A 14,449-nucleotide genomic window follows, 5' to 3' on the forward strand; every position below is an offset into this window, starting at 1 on the left:
TTAACAATCTTTGCAGAAAGTCTTGTTGTGGACTACAGAGTATTGACAGTGCAGGGTGGACAGCTTCAAGCTGGAATGAGAAGGCTTATTTGATCCAATGAAGCCATTTTTGCAGTTGGAGGTATATGCAGAAAATTCCTTCTTTCTATAAAGTTCAGCTCGATGTTGACAGCAGCCAAGTTTGCTCAGCAATAGAAAGAAATCCCTCCGGAATGCCTTTGTGAAAATTGCATACAGGAATGGATTGGCGCAAGAATTGACAGGGTAGAAAAGAACCAGCAAAACTTTAGAATTGGTTACTGTGATAAGGGGCACTTTGAAGGCAGCAGAGATGGCAAAAAAAGAGATGGGTGCCATGCAGGTAAAGTTGGTGAATATGAGGATTGCCATTTTCTTAGCAATTTTTGTATCTTTGTTGGTAGCCATCAGCTTTGGATTTTGAACTGAAAAATAAATTTTAATGTAGCAAGCACAAATGATAATGAAGGCTATCACATTGAGCATCAGGATGGTTAAGATGTAGACTTGTGAGAGAGTGGTTTCCACATCCATGGGGAGACATATGCTGACCTTCATGTAATTGCTGACACCCACAAGGGGCAACAGAGCAATTAGAGTAGAAAAGAGCCACCCTCCAAGCATGATTGGAATGGCATGTCTCAATCGCATCTTTTGGTTTAGCTGAACAGCATAAGCAATGGTGTGCCATCTTTCTATAGTGATAACTGCAAGGGTGTAGACAGAAAGTTCACTCGCAAATACTGTAAAAAAGCCAGCTGCACTACACCCACTCCCTGTCTGCCAATCTATGGCGTGGTTATAGTACTGGCCTTTTGTTTGAGAATCGACTGAGGCAATGAGCAGCAGGTATAGCCCCATGCAAAAGTCTGCAAAGGAGAGATTGCACATGAGAAAACGGGGCACTGTCAGTTTATAGTGACTGGTCAGGAGGACAAAGAGCACAGTCAGGTTTCCCACGATGGCCAGGATGTTAATCAGCCAAATCAGGACCCTGAGAAAGTCGTAGCCCATAATATCTTCACAGGGATTAAAAGCATCTGGCTCAGGAGTACATCGGAATGTCTTGGGGGAGCAGAAACCGTAGTCATAGTCCCAGGCACTCAGCTCACTCTCAGCAAAGATTGCAGAATAACTGTAAGAAGAACATGAGCTGATGTAGATTTAAGAGACTTTTCTTGATTCTGAATATTAAAAGCAATTCAAGAATCATCCTTGGTGTGTTTTTAAAGTCTAAGAAACAGAAATCCACAACACCCTCAGCCTTACATTTAATTGTTAAATTATCTGATTTGATGGAGCCTCTTAAAAAGGAAATGAAAAGCCATTTAGACTATATAATATATGTTGGTACTTAACACACTGATGCAAAGACTTAGGCTGTTTATAGAGGATGATTTTCTTCGGGTAACAAATTCCAAGTCACGATATGTACTTGCTAAATCTAACATAATCCTTTCTTGCCATTTTTTGTTTTTAGCTATTTATCTCCTTTGCCAACCGAATGATTACCAAGCTGTAATTACACAAATGGGATTGGGAAGCATGTCGTGTTAAGAATCATCAGTTACTGGTGGACTTGCTGTCATTGTACATCTCTGGCTAATCAAGTAGCCCAATTGTGAAACAGAAATCAAGGACAGGTTAATAGAAGCTTAGGAGTAGAGGAAGCATAGTCATGGACAAGAGGAAGAAACTGTGAAAACAGATCTTTCTCAGGAGTTTGAGTCAAAGATTGTTCCCAGTGGAGAACAACCTTCCTTCTGTTACTCCCTTCCAACCCCACTGCTACTCCTGGAGTTCACATTTTGCCCTCCCTTAATGGGGCAATTACATTACTTTTTTCTTGACATCCTTTCTCTAATTTTAGCCCTCCCCATTCAAACCAGTTTATAAGGCCTGGAACGACCTTTCCTAAATGACCTCCAAGGGCCTCCTTAGTCTGGGTTCTGCCTGCCTCTCCCATCTCATCCCCAGAGAGCAACAGCACATAGGCTCCAGAATGATACTGCCAGGGCTTCTTACATAGCTCTGTAAAGTTAATTCATATCTGTGTCTCAAGTTCTTCATTTGTCAAATAGGATAATTATACCTTCCTTTTTAGGGTTATGCTAAGAATTAAATAGATTAATACACGTGGAATGTCTAGAAAAATTCTTGAGCCAATAGTAGGAATTCCTGTAATTATCACTTGCACTTTTACTTTGGTCCCATGAAACTACTTGTAGCTTTCTGAGTGAACCAGTTCTGTTTTGTTTTTCTGCCTTCCTCTATGAGTTGTTTCTTCTGCCTGGAATTTTCTCTTTTCTCCCCTCTCCCCTCTCCCCTCTCCCCTCCCCTCTCTCCCCTCTCTCCCCTCTCCTCCCCTCCCCCATCCCCTTCCCCCTCCCCTCCCCCTCCCCCTCCCATCTCCCCTTTTCCCTTCTCTGTTCTTTCCCCTCCCCCTCTCATCAATTCCTCCTTATCCTTAATGACAAGTCCCTCTCTGATGCTTTTTTTTTTGCGGGTCTGGGGATGGAACTCAGGGGTTTATGATCTCCAAGCTACATCCCCTGACCTATTTTTTTATTCTTTATTTTGAAACAAGGTCTCACTAAGTTGCAGAGGGCCTTATTGAGTAGCTGAGACTGTGAATCGCGATTCTCCAGTTTCACCCTCCCAATTCTGAGATTACAAGCACGCACAGGGGCTATCAAAACACATTTAAGTGATATTTCCTTTACTTCTGAAATCATGGTGCCTAGCAGAGTTTTGGCTCAGAGTATCAATTTAATAAGTGTGTGTGGAGTGAATAAATCTAAACCAGGACAACTCTGACTCTGAAAGGAATTGATAGGGTATAGGGACAATGAACATATATTGCATGGTTCATGTAGGCTCAACACATTTTTTCTTTGATCACATTCTGCTAGTATAGTCTTGGGACCTTGAAGAATGGGTATTCTTTTTCTGTAAATGCCAATACAAATATGTATTTTATCTTAGGAAAAGCATTTTTTCCCTACTCTCAAAACTTCTCATGTTCTATATTAGGAAGTATGTACCTAATTTAGTGAATGAATGAAATAATATACTTAAGAAATATAATACTGGAAGGAAAAATTCAAGATTAAAGAAATCTATAATTTGGGTCTTTAAAAAGATGTTAAAATATCACAGAGAACAATTTAGAACTGGAAAAGGGCTTGCTGCTTTATACAGAAAGCTGCATGGAACCTCACCTTTTTATTATTAAATATCATTAAAAGCAACACATTCGTCTTTGTATCATAGACATCAGAATAGTTACTCATTTTTAATCTTTAAAGAGGAAAGATAGTTATAAAGAGCTACTAAATAAAATTGGTCATTCTTAATATTATGTCCTTACAGACCACCTCATTTAACCCTCATTTTATTAGCAAGTAAGTGACTTAAGGTCTATTGGACAGTGGCGGCAGCGGCATGAGGTCTCCAATCTGCAGTCCAGAGGCTTTTCCTCTACATCTTTTTATCTCCCCTCCAATCGTTCATTTGTTCATTCATTCTTCCCTTCCTTCCTTCCTTCCTTCCTGGACTGGGGATGGAACCCAGGGACTGTCTACCTATGAGCTATACCCTCAGTACTGTTTTTAATTTTTATTTTGAAACAGTACACTAGGTTGATGAGAGTCTCACTACTTTCTCAGGCTGTCCTTGAACCTGCAGTCCTCCTGTCTCAGCCTCCCAAGTATTGTGATTACAGGCATGCACCACCATGTCTGTCTTGTCAGTATTTTTCAAAGTGGATTCTTGGATCACTTCTAGCAGAATCACCAGGTGTTTGTTAAAGTCAGATTCCTTACTTTCCCCTAAGCCCAGATTCAAAATCTCTAGGGATAGACTCCAAAAATCTGCATTTTAAACATGTTTTCTGAATAATTCACAGAAAATAATAGCCAAAAATTAGGTAAAATGTTTCAACTATTGTTGCCTCAATTTCTCTTACACTTTTCCCCTAATCAAAACTACTTCAGTTAAGTCGGGCGTGGTGGCGCACACTTGTAATCCAAGCATTTGGGAGGCTGAGACCAGAGGATCACTGTTCGTGGACAGCCTCAGCTCCTTAGTGAGGCCGTCTGCAACTCAGTGAGACCCGGTTTCAAAATAAAGAATAAAAAGATAGGGCAGGGGGGTATAGCCCGGATGTAGAAAATCCCTGGGTTCCAGCCCGCAAAAACAAACAAACACTACTTCAGTTGCCAGAAGCACTAATTTAAAACTTCTAAAAACTCTGCTATGATTTCCAAATAAAATCAATAAAAAGTCAAGTATGTTCCCCTTTTTCTTGTTCTTTGCCCTTTATTCTTTTGCCATACTAGACACCTAGCAATTTTCCTCCTTGGTAATTTGTCTTCAGACCCAGTACCCAACTGCTGCTACTTATACTTGAGTCCTGGGCTGGCTCTGACAATGCCCAACATGGAGCCTTGCTTTGCTCTGGAGGCCTGAGTGGGAATGTGAGTGGACTCCCAGGGCTCAAGGATGACCAGTCAGAGGAAGCAGAAGCAGTAACACCACTGCTGCAGCTACATTTAAGACAAAGATGGGGATTGCAGGAGGACCTTGGGGCCTCATAGTGGCAAGAACCCCTGGTTATCTTGAGGAGAACAGGTACGCTTAGTGTCTGGCTTTAAGATTTCTAAACTCATTACTCAGGAATACTTACTGGGTAGGAGGTAGAAGGTAGAGGACCTAGAATCAAAAATGTTTTCACAGGGAGCCACTGAACTTAGATCAAATATCAGGTAGTCTGGGGATACTAGGAAGTAGGGGACTTGTTTAAAGCCTAAATTTGCTATGTTAACATAGCAAAATCAAAGTCATATGCTCATTTGGGAAGGCTTGGGGCTGGGTCTAGTGAGTATGACTGAGGGTAGGTTCAAGTTTCTTCTCCACACACCATCCCTCAGTGCTACCAATGACTGGAGCCAGAAATGGAAACATTGATAATGGTTTCAAAAGAGTTACATAGGGGGTGACTGATATGAAGAGAGAAATGTGAAAGTGTGGGAGGAAAGAACACCAGAGGGCAGATGGTATGACCCACAGGGCAGAAAAGGAAAAGGAAGAGACAAAAGTAGTAACACTCATCCTGGGTGCCATCATATTCTTTAAAACGTCCTTCACTCATGGTCCTGAAGCCAAGAGATATTTATGAAGTCTCAAAAAAGTGTCAGTATTGTGCAGAAGTACCCTGTGCTGCAGTAGTGATAACAGTGTAAAGCTCAGGAGCATAGTGGTCTGGGTGGCCTAAGTCTCTTTGAAGGAAATTGGCTACTTCTATAAGCTATATGTGCAATCAGGTACTCTTTGTGGAAGGCTGACCATGTAACTAGTGAAAATCCTACAATTTAAATTTCATTTAAACCAACTTTAGTGATACCCAGATACCTGCAAATAAAACCATAATTTTAAAAGAATTTAATATAACAATAGAATGAATAGTTAGGCACATTTTAAAAAGAAGCTTTTGTTTTCATTTTCTTAAAAAAAACATTTGAAAGAGATACCTTTGCCCCTTGCAAAGAAAAAGATTCCCATTTTAAACAATTAAAAAGACCTTGCATACAACTTGTTTAAAAAAAATCACTAGCACTGCTAAGATGCACATGGAGCAAGGGAGGACTTCCTGAGTGTCTTTGCATGCAGATACTTACAGTGTTTCATTATTTGGTTTTCTTACTGTGCTTTCACATTGTTTGGAAAAGTTTTCAAAAACGGAAAATGAAAAGTTCTGTCTGAAAGAGAAGTAGTAAAAAAAAAAGTTGAGCTTTGGCCTTTAAACTAAACCTGATCATATCTACTTTTGCTTTGTTCATCCAAAGTCTTTACCTAATACACAGGGAAGTTCTTTACCATTGTCCTAACTGAAATGCTTCCTGTGGATAAAGAGTAAAGACTTCTGAATTCTCATTAGAATGCCTCCAGGTTAGACAGAATGGTTCTGAATGTTAAATATATTTTGTGTAGGCTCTAGAGATGAAAAAACTTAAATTTGTCATATTGAATCATGGATTTTTCAATACTTATTAAAAGCTACTTTTATGGTGTATTCAAGTTTCCTTCTCAGCAATTCTCTCCATATTGGCCTTGATAAACAGTTATTTGGAGTTCAGGACTTTGAATTGTAATAGGGAATCTTTTTGGAAGGATTTGAAGATCCTGGACATGACATTGCAATGTGAACTTTAGGCCTTATGTTCATAGGCAGAAACGTAGTGGGTGCTACATTATTCCTCCCCTTTTTTTTCTCTAAGAAGTTGAATTTATGGGAAGGGGGAAATGCCAAGAAAATAAAAGAAGTCCTGGCCTTAGCTAAGGGAACATTTATCTAAGGATGAAACCTAAGTCAGGTACCAAAATGATTATAAAATTAGAGAAAGGGAGAGCTTTCTGTGTGTGTGTGTCTCAGCCTTTCCTGAGGAGGAAAGAGAAAGGTAGTTCAAATTGGACATTTCTATGTGTTAGTCTTCTGCAATATCAATGAAGCAATTTATTGAAGGAATAACAGTACAAAAGCAGAAAGGTGGAGAGTCTGTTAGAGTTATTTCATCTACCAGACTTTAAAAAAATTAATCAGCTTGTTATTTTGGGTTAGAATTGTAAGTCCTCAAACTTGGATCAAAGTGTGTGTGTGTGTGTGTGTGTGTGTGTGTGTGTGTGTGTGTGGTGTGAGTATTCTTGGTCTTCAAATGATAATACTAGGTGTAGTCTATTCTGTCCTTTTTGGAATTTTAAACATACTTAAATGCCAAGAAAGTCTTTGGGGCCATCTTCCCAGGCAACTGTGTGCCTTTTAAGGCAGAAGAGGATGACTTAGTTTGCTCAAATATTCTGCAAGCCTCACTTGAGGCTCTTTGTCTTCACTAGCATCCAAGGCTTTGAGTTTAGGGGCTCAGAGGGATTCAATTAAAGTTTTTATTCCAACAAAGATAACATCTGTGTAACTACATTACCATCTCACCCCCAATACTGGGTCATAAAAATATTTTTCACCTTCCTAGAGATAGTCTCTTATCTACTAGAATAAGAAATCTTGAACTAAAATTTTATAAGTTGGTATTTTCAGAAGGGATATGACCTCATTTCCACAAGGTATCCAGAATCAATCTCACCACAAACCAGCATTTTGATTTTCTAGATCATTCTCTCTTACCTGTTCTCTCACTAGCTTTGCTTGCTGTCGGCCCACTCTTCACCTTGCTGCCAGAGTGATATTTTATAAAAGAAAATTTGAGAAATCTTGCTCTTAAGTTCTTTATGGCTTCCCATCCTCTAACCCACTCAGGCTAAAACTCAAAGCTCTCCCTGGTGTCCTCTCCTGGCCATTCCTCTCTGTGTACTGTGGACCTGTGACTCTTCTCATTCCAGTTTTTCTGAAAGACATCACCCAATTTCTCACGCTTTTGTGCTGTCACACAAGCCATCCCATCTTTGTGGCTTGCTCTACCCCTGCCTGTTCTCTGAGGCTTAGCACGTGTCATCTCCCTCAGGAAGCTTTCCACAAGCCTTGCTGCCATTTAGAAATTCTTCCTCTGTAACCTGAGAGCACTTTCTCTGTTCTTGCCTCTGCTATCACATCTGCTATATTCAGGATAAATACTGGCCATCTTGTTGTTCCGCTATTCTCTGTGTGGGTTGGGCTGAGAGCTTGGAGCATAGTAGGTACTTAATTAATGTTCTTCAAAGCTTGGTTCGTGGTACATGACACAGCAGGTGTTTTGTCTTCTCAGCTACCCTGAATCCTCAGGTAGAACCGAGTCTACCTATGCAAGGTGCACATAATAAGTGTGTGGGTTATAAACAAAGACAGCAGCAGCCTACTATCAAATTCTTATCTAATTAACTAATTGCAAATATTTTTCATAGGCTGCAATAATAACCCTTCAGGGCAGTGTTTGCTTTCTACTATTTATGTTCTATTAGTGGGTCATGAAAATAATGGAAGGCATCAAGACTGGCAGTGAACACAAATAGGAAACAGAGTAGAGTCCCGAAGACAGGAAGTACCCAAACAGATCAGATCTCTCTTTTTTTCTTTTTTTAATGTTACTAGAGGTTGAACCTGAAGATATTCCACCTTTGAGCCCTGGCTCACTTTATCTTTTATTTTGAAGCAGGATCTTGCTAGGTTGCTGAGGCTGGTCTCAAACCTGTGATCTTCCTGTTTCAGCCTCCCTAATACTGGGATCACAGGTGTGCACCCCCCCCCCCACCAGATGGCATATCCTTTTTTCCTTTTTCTTTCTTTTTTTTTTTTTTTTTTGAGTCTGGGGATGGAATCCAGAGGCATTTGACCTCTGAGGTACACCCCGTCCAAATGTTTATTCTTTATTTTGAAACAGGGTCTCACTGAGTTGCAGAGGGCTTCACTAAGTAACTGAAACTGTCCGCGAACCGCGAACCGCGATCCTCCAGTCTCAGATGCTGGGATTACAAACGTGTACCACTGTGACCGTCGTCGTCGTCGTCGTCTCCTCCTCCTCCTCCTCCTCCTCCTCCTCCTCCTCCTCCTCCTCCTCCTCCTCCTCCTTCTTCTTCTTCTTCTTCTTCTTCTTCTTCTTCTTCTTCTTCTCCTCCTTCTCCTCTTCCTCCTCCTCCTCCTCCTCCTCTTCCTCCTCCTCTTCCTCCTCCTCCTCCTCCTCCTCCTCCTCCTCCTCCTCTTCCTCCTCCTCCTCCTCCCCCTTCTTTTGAGGTACTAGGGATGGAACCCAAGGACATTATACCTCCAAGCTATACCCCCAGCCCTATTTTTTATTATTTATTTTGAAACAGGGTCTCACTGTGTTGCAAAGGGCCTCACTAAGTGGCTAAGGCTGTCTGCGAACCGCAATCCTCCTGTCTCAGCCTCCCAAATGCTGGGATTACAAGTGTGCACCACCACACCTGGCTCAGATCACATATCTTAAAAGTCAAATGTTGCTTTGTTTTATTTTATTTGCATATGTGATATGTGTACTGGGTTGCATTACTAAGAAAAAAAAGTACTTATTACTATGGGTCTTGGTCAAAAAACACTAGAAAACAATGCTTTAAGGAAAGAATAAAATTGCACCCTTTCTACCCATTCTGGAGTGAAGCAAATCAGAATGAATGGCTGTCTTAGGTCCCCACTGGACATGAAAGAGCAAGTACCTTGAGCTGTTTGCACACTAATCCTTAGGGAGCAAGGCTTCTATGCAATTCAGTGAGAAATAGATTTTAAAAGCACCCCTCTATACTATTTTTGCCTATTTTTGTTGAAGATTAGGACCTTAGGTAAATTCCCGTCTTGAATCTACTTCCTCTACTCTTTAAAAAATAATGCTCTCTGGTGAGAATTAGAATAATTGATCTTGGAGATGTCAGTTTTGTATCCATTTTGCAATTTATAATATAGGCTATAATTCAATTAGCCCAGAATTGGCTACAGATGTATTATAGCTGTAAGGTGAATCGATGGTTTGGCAGCCGATTTTATGAGAAAACAGGATAGTTCATTTTCTTCTTGTCTATCTGAAAGTGACCCTGTGGGCTGTGGAGTTAGTTCTGAAGTCTGAAGGTATAGAAGAAGGGAGCCATCCCTAGCTTTCTCTTTGGGGGCTTTTCTTTTGCAGCTGTGTGGGTTTTACTTTTGTTTTTTACTTACTCCTTTGTTGGCAAGTTCCTAAAAGCACAGCAGTGGCTGGGATAAGTCAATGTGGCATCTAGGAGACTGGTAAATTTTTCTCTCCCTGGCAATATTTTTAGAGAATAGGATGCTGTGGCAATGAGCGTCTGAATGGACTCCAACCCGTAGCTTGGCAGGACCTGCAATTTGGTGGAAGAAATATCCCTGGAAAGGAAAGAAGAGAAAGGTTTTTATTTATTTATTTTATACATTAGACTCAGACAATGAAACTTTCCCTGAACAGTCTAACATTTTAGGTCATCAAAAATTTTTTCTCCATTTTTCTTTCCCCTTCTCCATTTTAGTTACTCTCATTATGATCTGAATTTTAAAAAGCTACTCTGTAGTTTTTGTTTCATGTGCTCCCTTATTCTTTTCAAGGTCAAGTGTAACTCATTGTACCCGCCATACATCCATCAACATTTTCCTCTCCCTTCCCTCTCAGTCTTTCCACTTAGCAATGTGAAATGCCTGCTTGCTTTGTGAGAGAGCAGTTTCCTGCAGTGACACCAGCTCTGTGCTCTCTCCCGGAGGGAGGGAGATACTCAGACCTTCAGATACAAGGCCCTGATTGATCAAGCCCCACAGGGGAGGTTTTCATGAAGTGTGGGCTGCTCAACCTCTGAAAAGCCACCTTGTGGCATTAGCCATCATCTACCTGGGAAGCAAGCTGGGTGCATCTGTCCAAAGTAAGCCAATACTCCCCACACAAGCAGAGCTGTGGGGAAGGAGGGCTCCAGTTTTACAAGCAAGGTCCCAAAACCACTTGTTTTCTCTTCCTTGAGGTGATGGACAAGAAAATCACCAACACAAAAACTGTCAGGAGGAAGAGGAGCCGATGGGAATGTAACAATTTTGTCCATCATTTAGGTGGCTGCTGCTACTGTACTATGAACCTTTTCCAGCAACAGAGCCCCCTCAGCACTGAGTGCCCAGCCTGTGGGAGGGGATCAATAAGTGATGGGTATAAGATGATCTTGACAAAACAGGCTGATGATTGGTATAGGCAGCAGAATTTACCCTAGGAGCTCCATATTTCATCCTGCTGACATGTCTTAGTTGATTCAGGTAAACCAGTGTTCTCATCCTGCTTTATAGTCATTATCTCAGGGATTATTAGGGGTTGTGCATAGTACTCTGTAGACTTGGTTGGTTGGTATTTGTTTCCTGAATGGGCACATTTGAAATCAGGATCTCGGACATGGTGGCAAGGTCTCATTACAGAAGAATTGTTAGGTAGTTAGAAAGTAATGCATGGGAGAGAGAGAAAGAGAGAGAGAGAGAGAGAGAGAGAGAGAGAGAGAGAGAGAGACAGACAGACAGACAGACAGACAGACAGACAGACAGACAGTGACAGCCTTCCTGAAAGGAAAGACAGGCCCCGTCCAGTGCGGTCAGACTCCTTATTATTGTGTTTTACATTGTGCTATTACATTTCCCACATGATATAATTGTATACAGCACACTAAGTTGTGGTGCAAAACCCAAAAATGAAAACACACAAAAAAGGGTAGATATCTGGGGGTTTAAAAACCCATGTAGCTGGGCGTGGTGGCGCACGCTTGTAATCCCTGCACTTGGGAGGCAGAGATAGGAGGATCACACAGGTTCGAAGCCAGCCGTGCTGGCTTAAGAGACCCTGTTTCCAGGAATCCCAGTGTCAAACACACACACACACACACACACACAAAAAAAAAAAAAAAAAAAACAAAACCATGTATGGCAGAGGGCTTTCTTGATCTCTCCCTCTCCCTTTGCTCCCCTTGCTCTACTCCAGGACCTTCCTGTGGATTTTATCTAGTAAAGTTTCTCATGGCTACCTAATGGATGAAATCTTCCTTTCCACAGACAAGAATGGAGGCAGCAGCCAGGCATATGGCACATGCTTGTTGTAATCGCAGCATTTGGGAGGCTGAGACGGTAGGATCATGATTTGGGGACAGCCTTAGCTACTTAGTGAGGCCTTTCGCAACTCAGTGAGACCCTGTTTCAAAATAAAGAATAACAATAGTACTGGGAGTGTCACTTGGAGGTAGAATGACCCTGTACTGAAAAAAAAAAAAAAAAAAAAGAAGGGAGGCCGTACTCATGACCCTATAATATAAGAACTCTCTGCTTCTGGATTTTTCAGTGTTGGTGAAAGACCAGCAGGGGTAATATTTTGGGGGTTTCTGGGCACCATTCTAGTCCTGGGGTTAAATGAGAATTACTGCTTGTGAAGGAAGAGACCTAGGTCTGGCCCTGTTATTCTGGATATGACACCTGCAGTGTCCATGGTCATTTCAAAGCAGGTGACCTAGTATGTCTTCAAGACTGTCATGCAGGGACCTATGACCACACTGACTCAGGCCATGCTCTGTGCTGAGCCAGAGGCAGCACTCTGTCCAGTGACCAGTGGGGTATACTGAAGAATATTCAGTCAACCTGTACATTCTGAGTCTGGCATATTTTGAACAGGTGGCATCTAGAAAGAATCCCCTAGGACCAGGTGCCTAGGAGCTGGGAGACAACAGAGAAAACGGTAAGCAGGAGGCACAGTCTAGAGGGAGCCACACAGAAGCAGAAGTCATGTAGTCGAGTGCAGAAGTCAGGAAGTTGAAAGGATAAGGGATTTTCGTGGTGGGTGTTATGAAGAGTCAGAGGTTAATGGTGGCAGGAATCAGGGTCAAAATGAACAGTGCCTGGAGTTAGGAGGCAAATGAAGTCAGGAGCTGGTAGGGTGGCTGGGAACTAGGCTCAGTCAGGGCGAGGCAGTGGCAGAGTGCCTCAGAGGTAGACAGAGGTAGAATACAAGGTACAGAGTATGCAGTAGGATCTAGGAAGTAGACAAGAGGTTGGAGTTATAGTGGTAGAAGTGCTGTATGCATGTATGTCATTGTCAACATGATTCACATTATGATATGCAACTATAATGCACTAATCAAAGCACTTTATAAAAATAAATATAGGCTAAAAAAGAAGATAAGGGAGCTTTCCAGCTCTTGAAGATAGGAAGGAAGGAAGAAAAGAAGAAAATAAGGAAGGAAAAAAGAAAGAGTCACAAGTTGACTCTTTCAGCTTGCTGCCAGGAGATCCAGGAGATAAAGAATGGCTGGAACAGTTCATGCTCTTCCTCTGCTCACTCCCATAGCCTCGCCATCTCCCTGCTCTCCCCTTGGCCTTCTCTCCTTTTGCTTGCTCTGCCATACTAGCCTCCTTATTGTTCTTCAAATGCATGAGGCAAGGTCTCACTTCAGGCCCTTTGCTTGCACTCTGTCTCCTAGAATGCTTTCCCTGCAGACACCCACAGAACTCGCCTCCTCCCTTCTTTTTACAAGTTTTTGCTCAAATGACACTTTTTTTGGGGTAGTCTTCCCTGACCATTTTCTTGAAAGAAGTAAGTTGCCCTTCTCCAGAACTTGTTCCTCCCCAACGAATTAATATTTTTTTCTTTACAACCAACACCATTTGGCCATGACACATTTTATTTACTTAAGTGATTACTTTGTCTTTTTTTTTTTTTTTTTGATCTGGGGATGGAACCCAGAGGCATTTGACCTACAAGCTACACCCCCTGCCCAATTATTTATTCTTTATTTTGAAACACGGTCTCACTGAGTTGCGAAGGGCCTCACTAAGTAGCTGAGGCTGTCTGTAAACCACGATTCTCTGGTCTCAGCCTCCCAAATACTGAGATTACAAGCATGTGCCACCACGCCTGTCTCTGTATTTCTTATACTACAAAGTCAGAGATGTTTGTCTGATCTTATTTTCTGCTGTTTCCCTTTTGTGCCTGGCACATGGTTTGGGGTTATAGAGAAGTTATTGAACAAGTAACTGAACAAACCAACAAATACACCAAGTTGCCTTGCTTTCCTGCCTATTAATTGCTTTGCCTATTTATTGTTGTCTCCCCTGTGACTGTAATTTCTTTAAGGGCAGGCACCAGAGCTGTTTGTCCCACCACTGTCTCTTCAGTGTATCTTATATCAGTGTTTGTCGAATGACTGCTGGCATGTTGAAGGTAATGAATGGACTGCACCTCTGTGGAGAGGATGAAGTGAAATCATCTGTTAAAGCTGCAGAAGCATCTGGAATCCTGACATATTTCCCCCTGAATCCTGACTGTAGCTACAGTTCTTCTATGTAGGATATTTCAGGGTTTTAAAGACTTTATCAGGAGACTACTGATTCAATTTCCTGTTCCTCCTAACTTTCCCACATGTTTTTGTTCCCCATGAACTGGAAGCAGGACTTCCTCCTGCACTGTCTGAGAATATGACACACAGTAGTTCAGCTATGTTTAGCCAAGTGCCAGGGGAAGTCAGATCTCTGGCCTGGGATTCTATGAGTAGATTTCAGATGGGTAGGCACCCTCTCTGCTAGCACACAAGGCTACCTTCAATATTTGGTGCTCCAGGTTGAATTATGGTCTCCTCAAATTCATATGTTGATGTCTTAAGCCCCAGTACCTCCAAATATGACCTTATTTGGAGATAAGCTCTTCATAGAGGTAACAGAGTTAAAATGAAGCCATTTTATTGGCTAGGCCCTAATCTAATCCTTGTGTCTTTATGGAAAGGGGGAATTTGAACACACACACACACACACACACACACACACACACACACACACACACACCGCCATGCAGAGATTGGTGTTATGCTGCCACTACCAATTTTGCTGAACTACAAGAAGCAAAGAGAAAAGGCCTAGAACAGATATTTCTGTCACTGCCCTCAGAAGCCAAACCTGCCATCATCTTGGGATGTCTATATTCTA

General features: G+C 41.8%; 1 protein-coding gene across 1 annotated transcript in view; it reads right to left on the reverse strand.

The window, feature by feature from the left end:
- LOC308274181 (lutropin-choriogonadotropic hormone receptor) overlaps positions 1-14,449 on the reverse strand; it is a gene marked incomplete at both ends in the record, with an annotated part of 55,053 nt that continues 40,604 nt past the window's right edge. Inside the window, 3 exons of the mRNA XM_080711680.1 lie at positions 1-1,153; positions 5,697-5,777; positions 9,668-9,853. Coding sequence (XP_080567806.1) covers positions 1-1,153; positions 5,697-5,777; positions 9,668-9,853 — 1,420 coding nt within the window. The remainder of the gene's footprint in view (positions 1,154-5,696; positions 5,778-9,667; positions 9,854-14,449) is intronic.

Source organism: Muscardinus avellanarius (genome assembly GCF_963383645.1).
Source record: "Muscardinus avellanarius genome assembly, chromosome: 15".
In the NCBI taxonomy this organism is placed as follows: Eukaryota; Metazoa; Chordata; class Mammalia; order Rodentia; family Gliridae; genus Muscardinus; species Muscardinus avellanarius.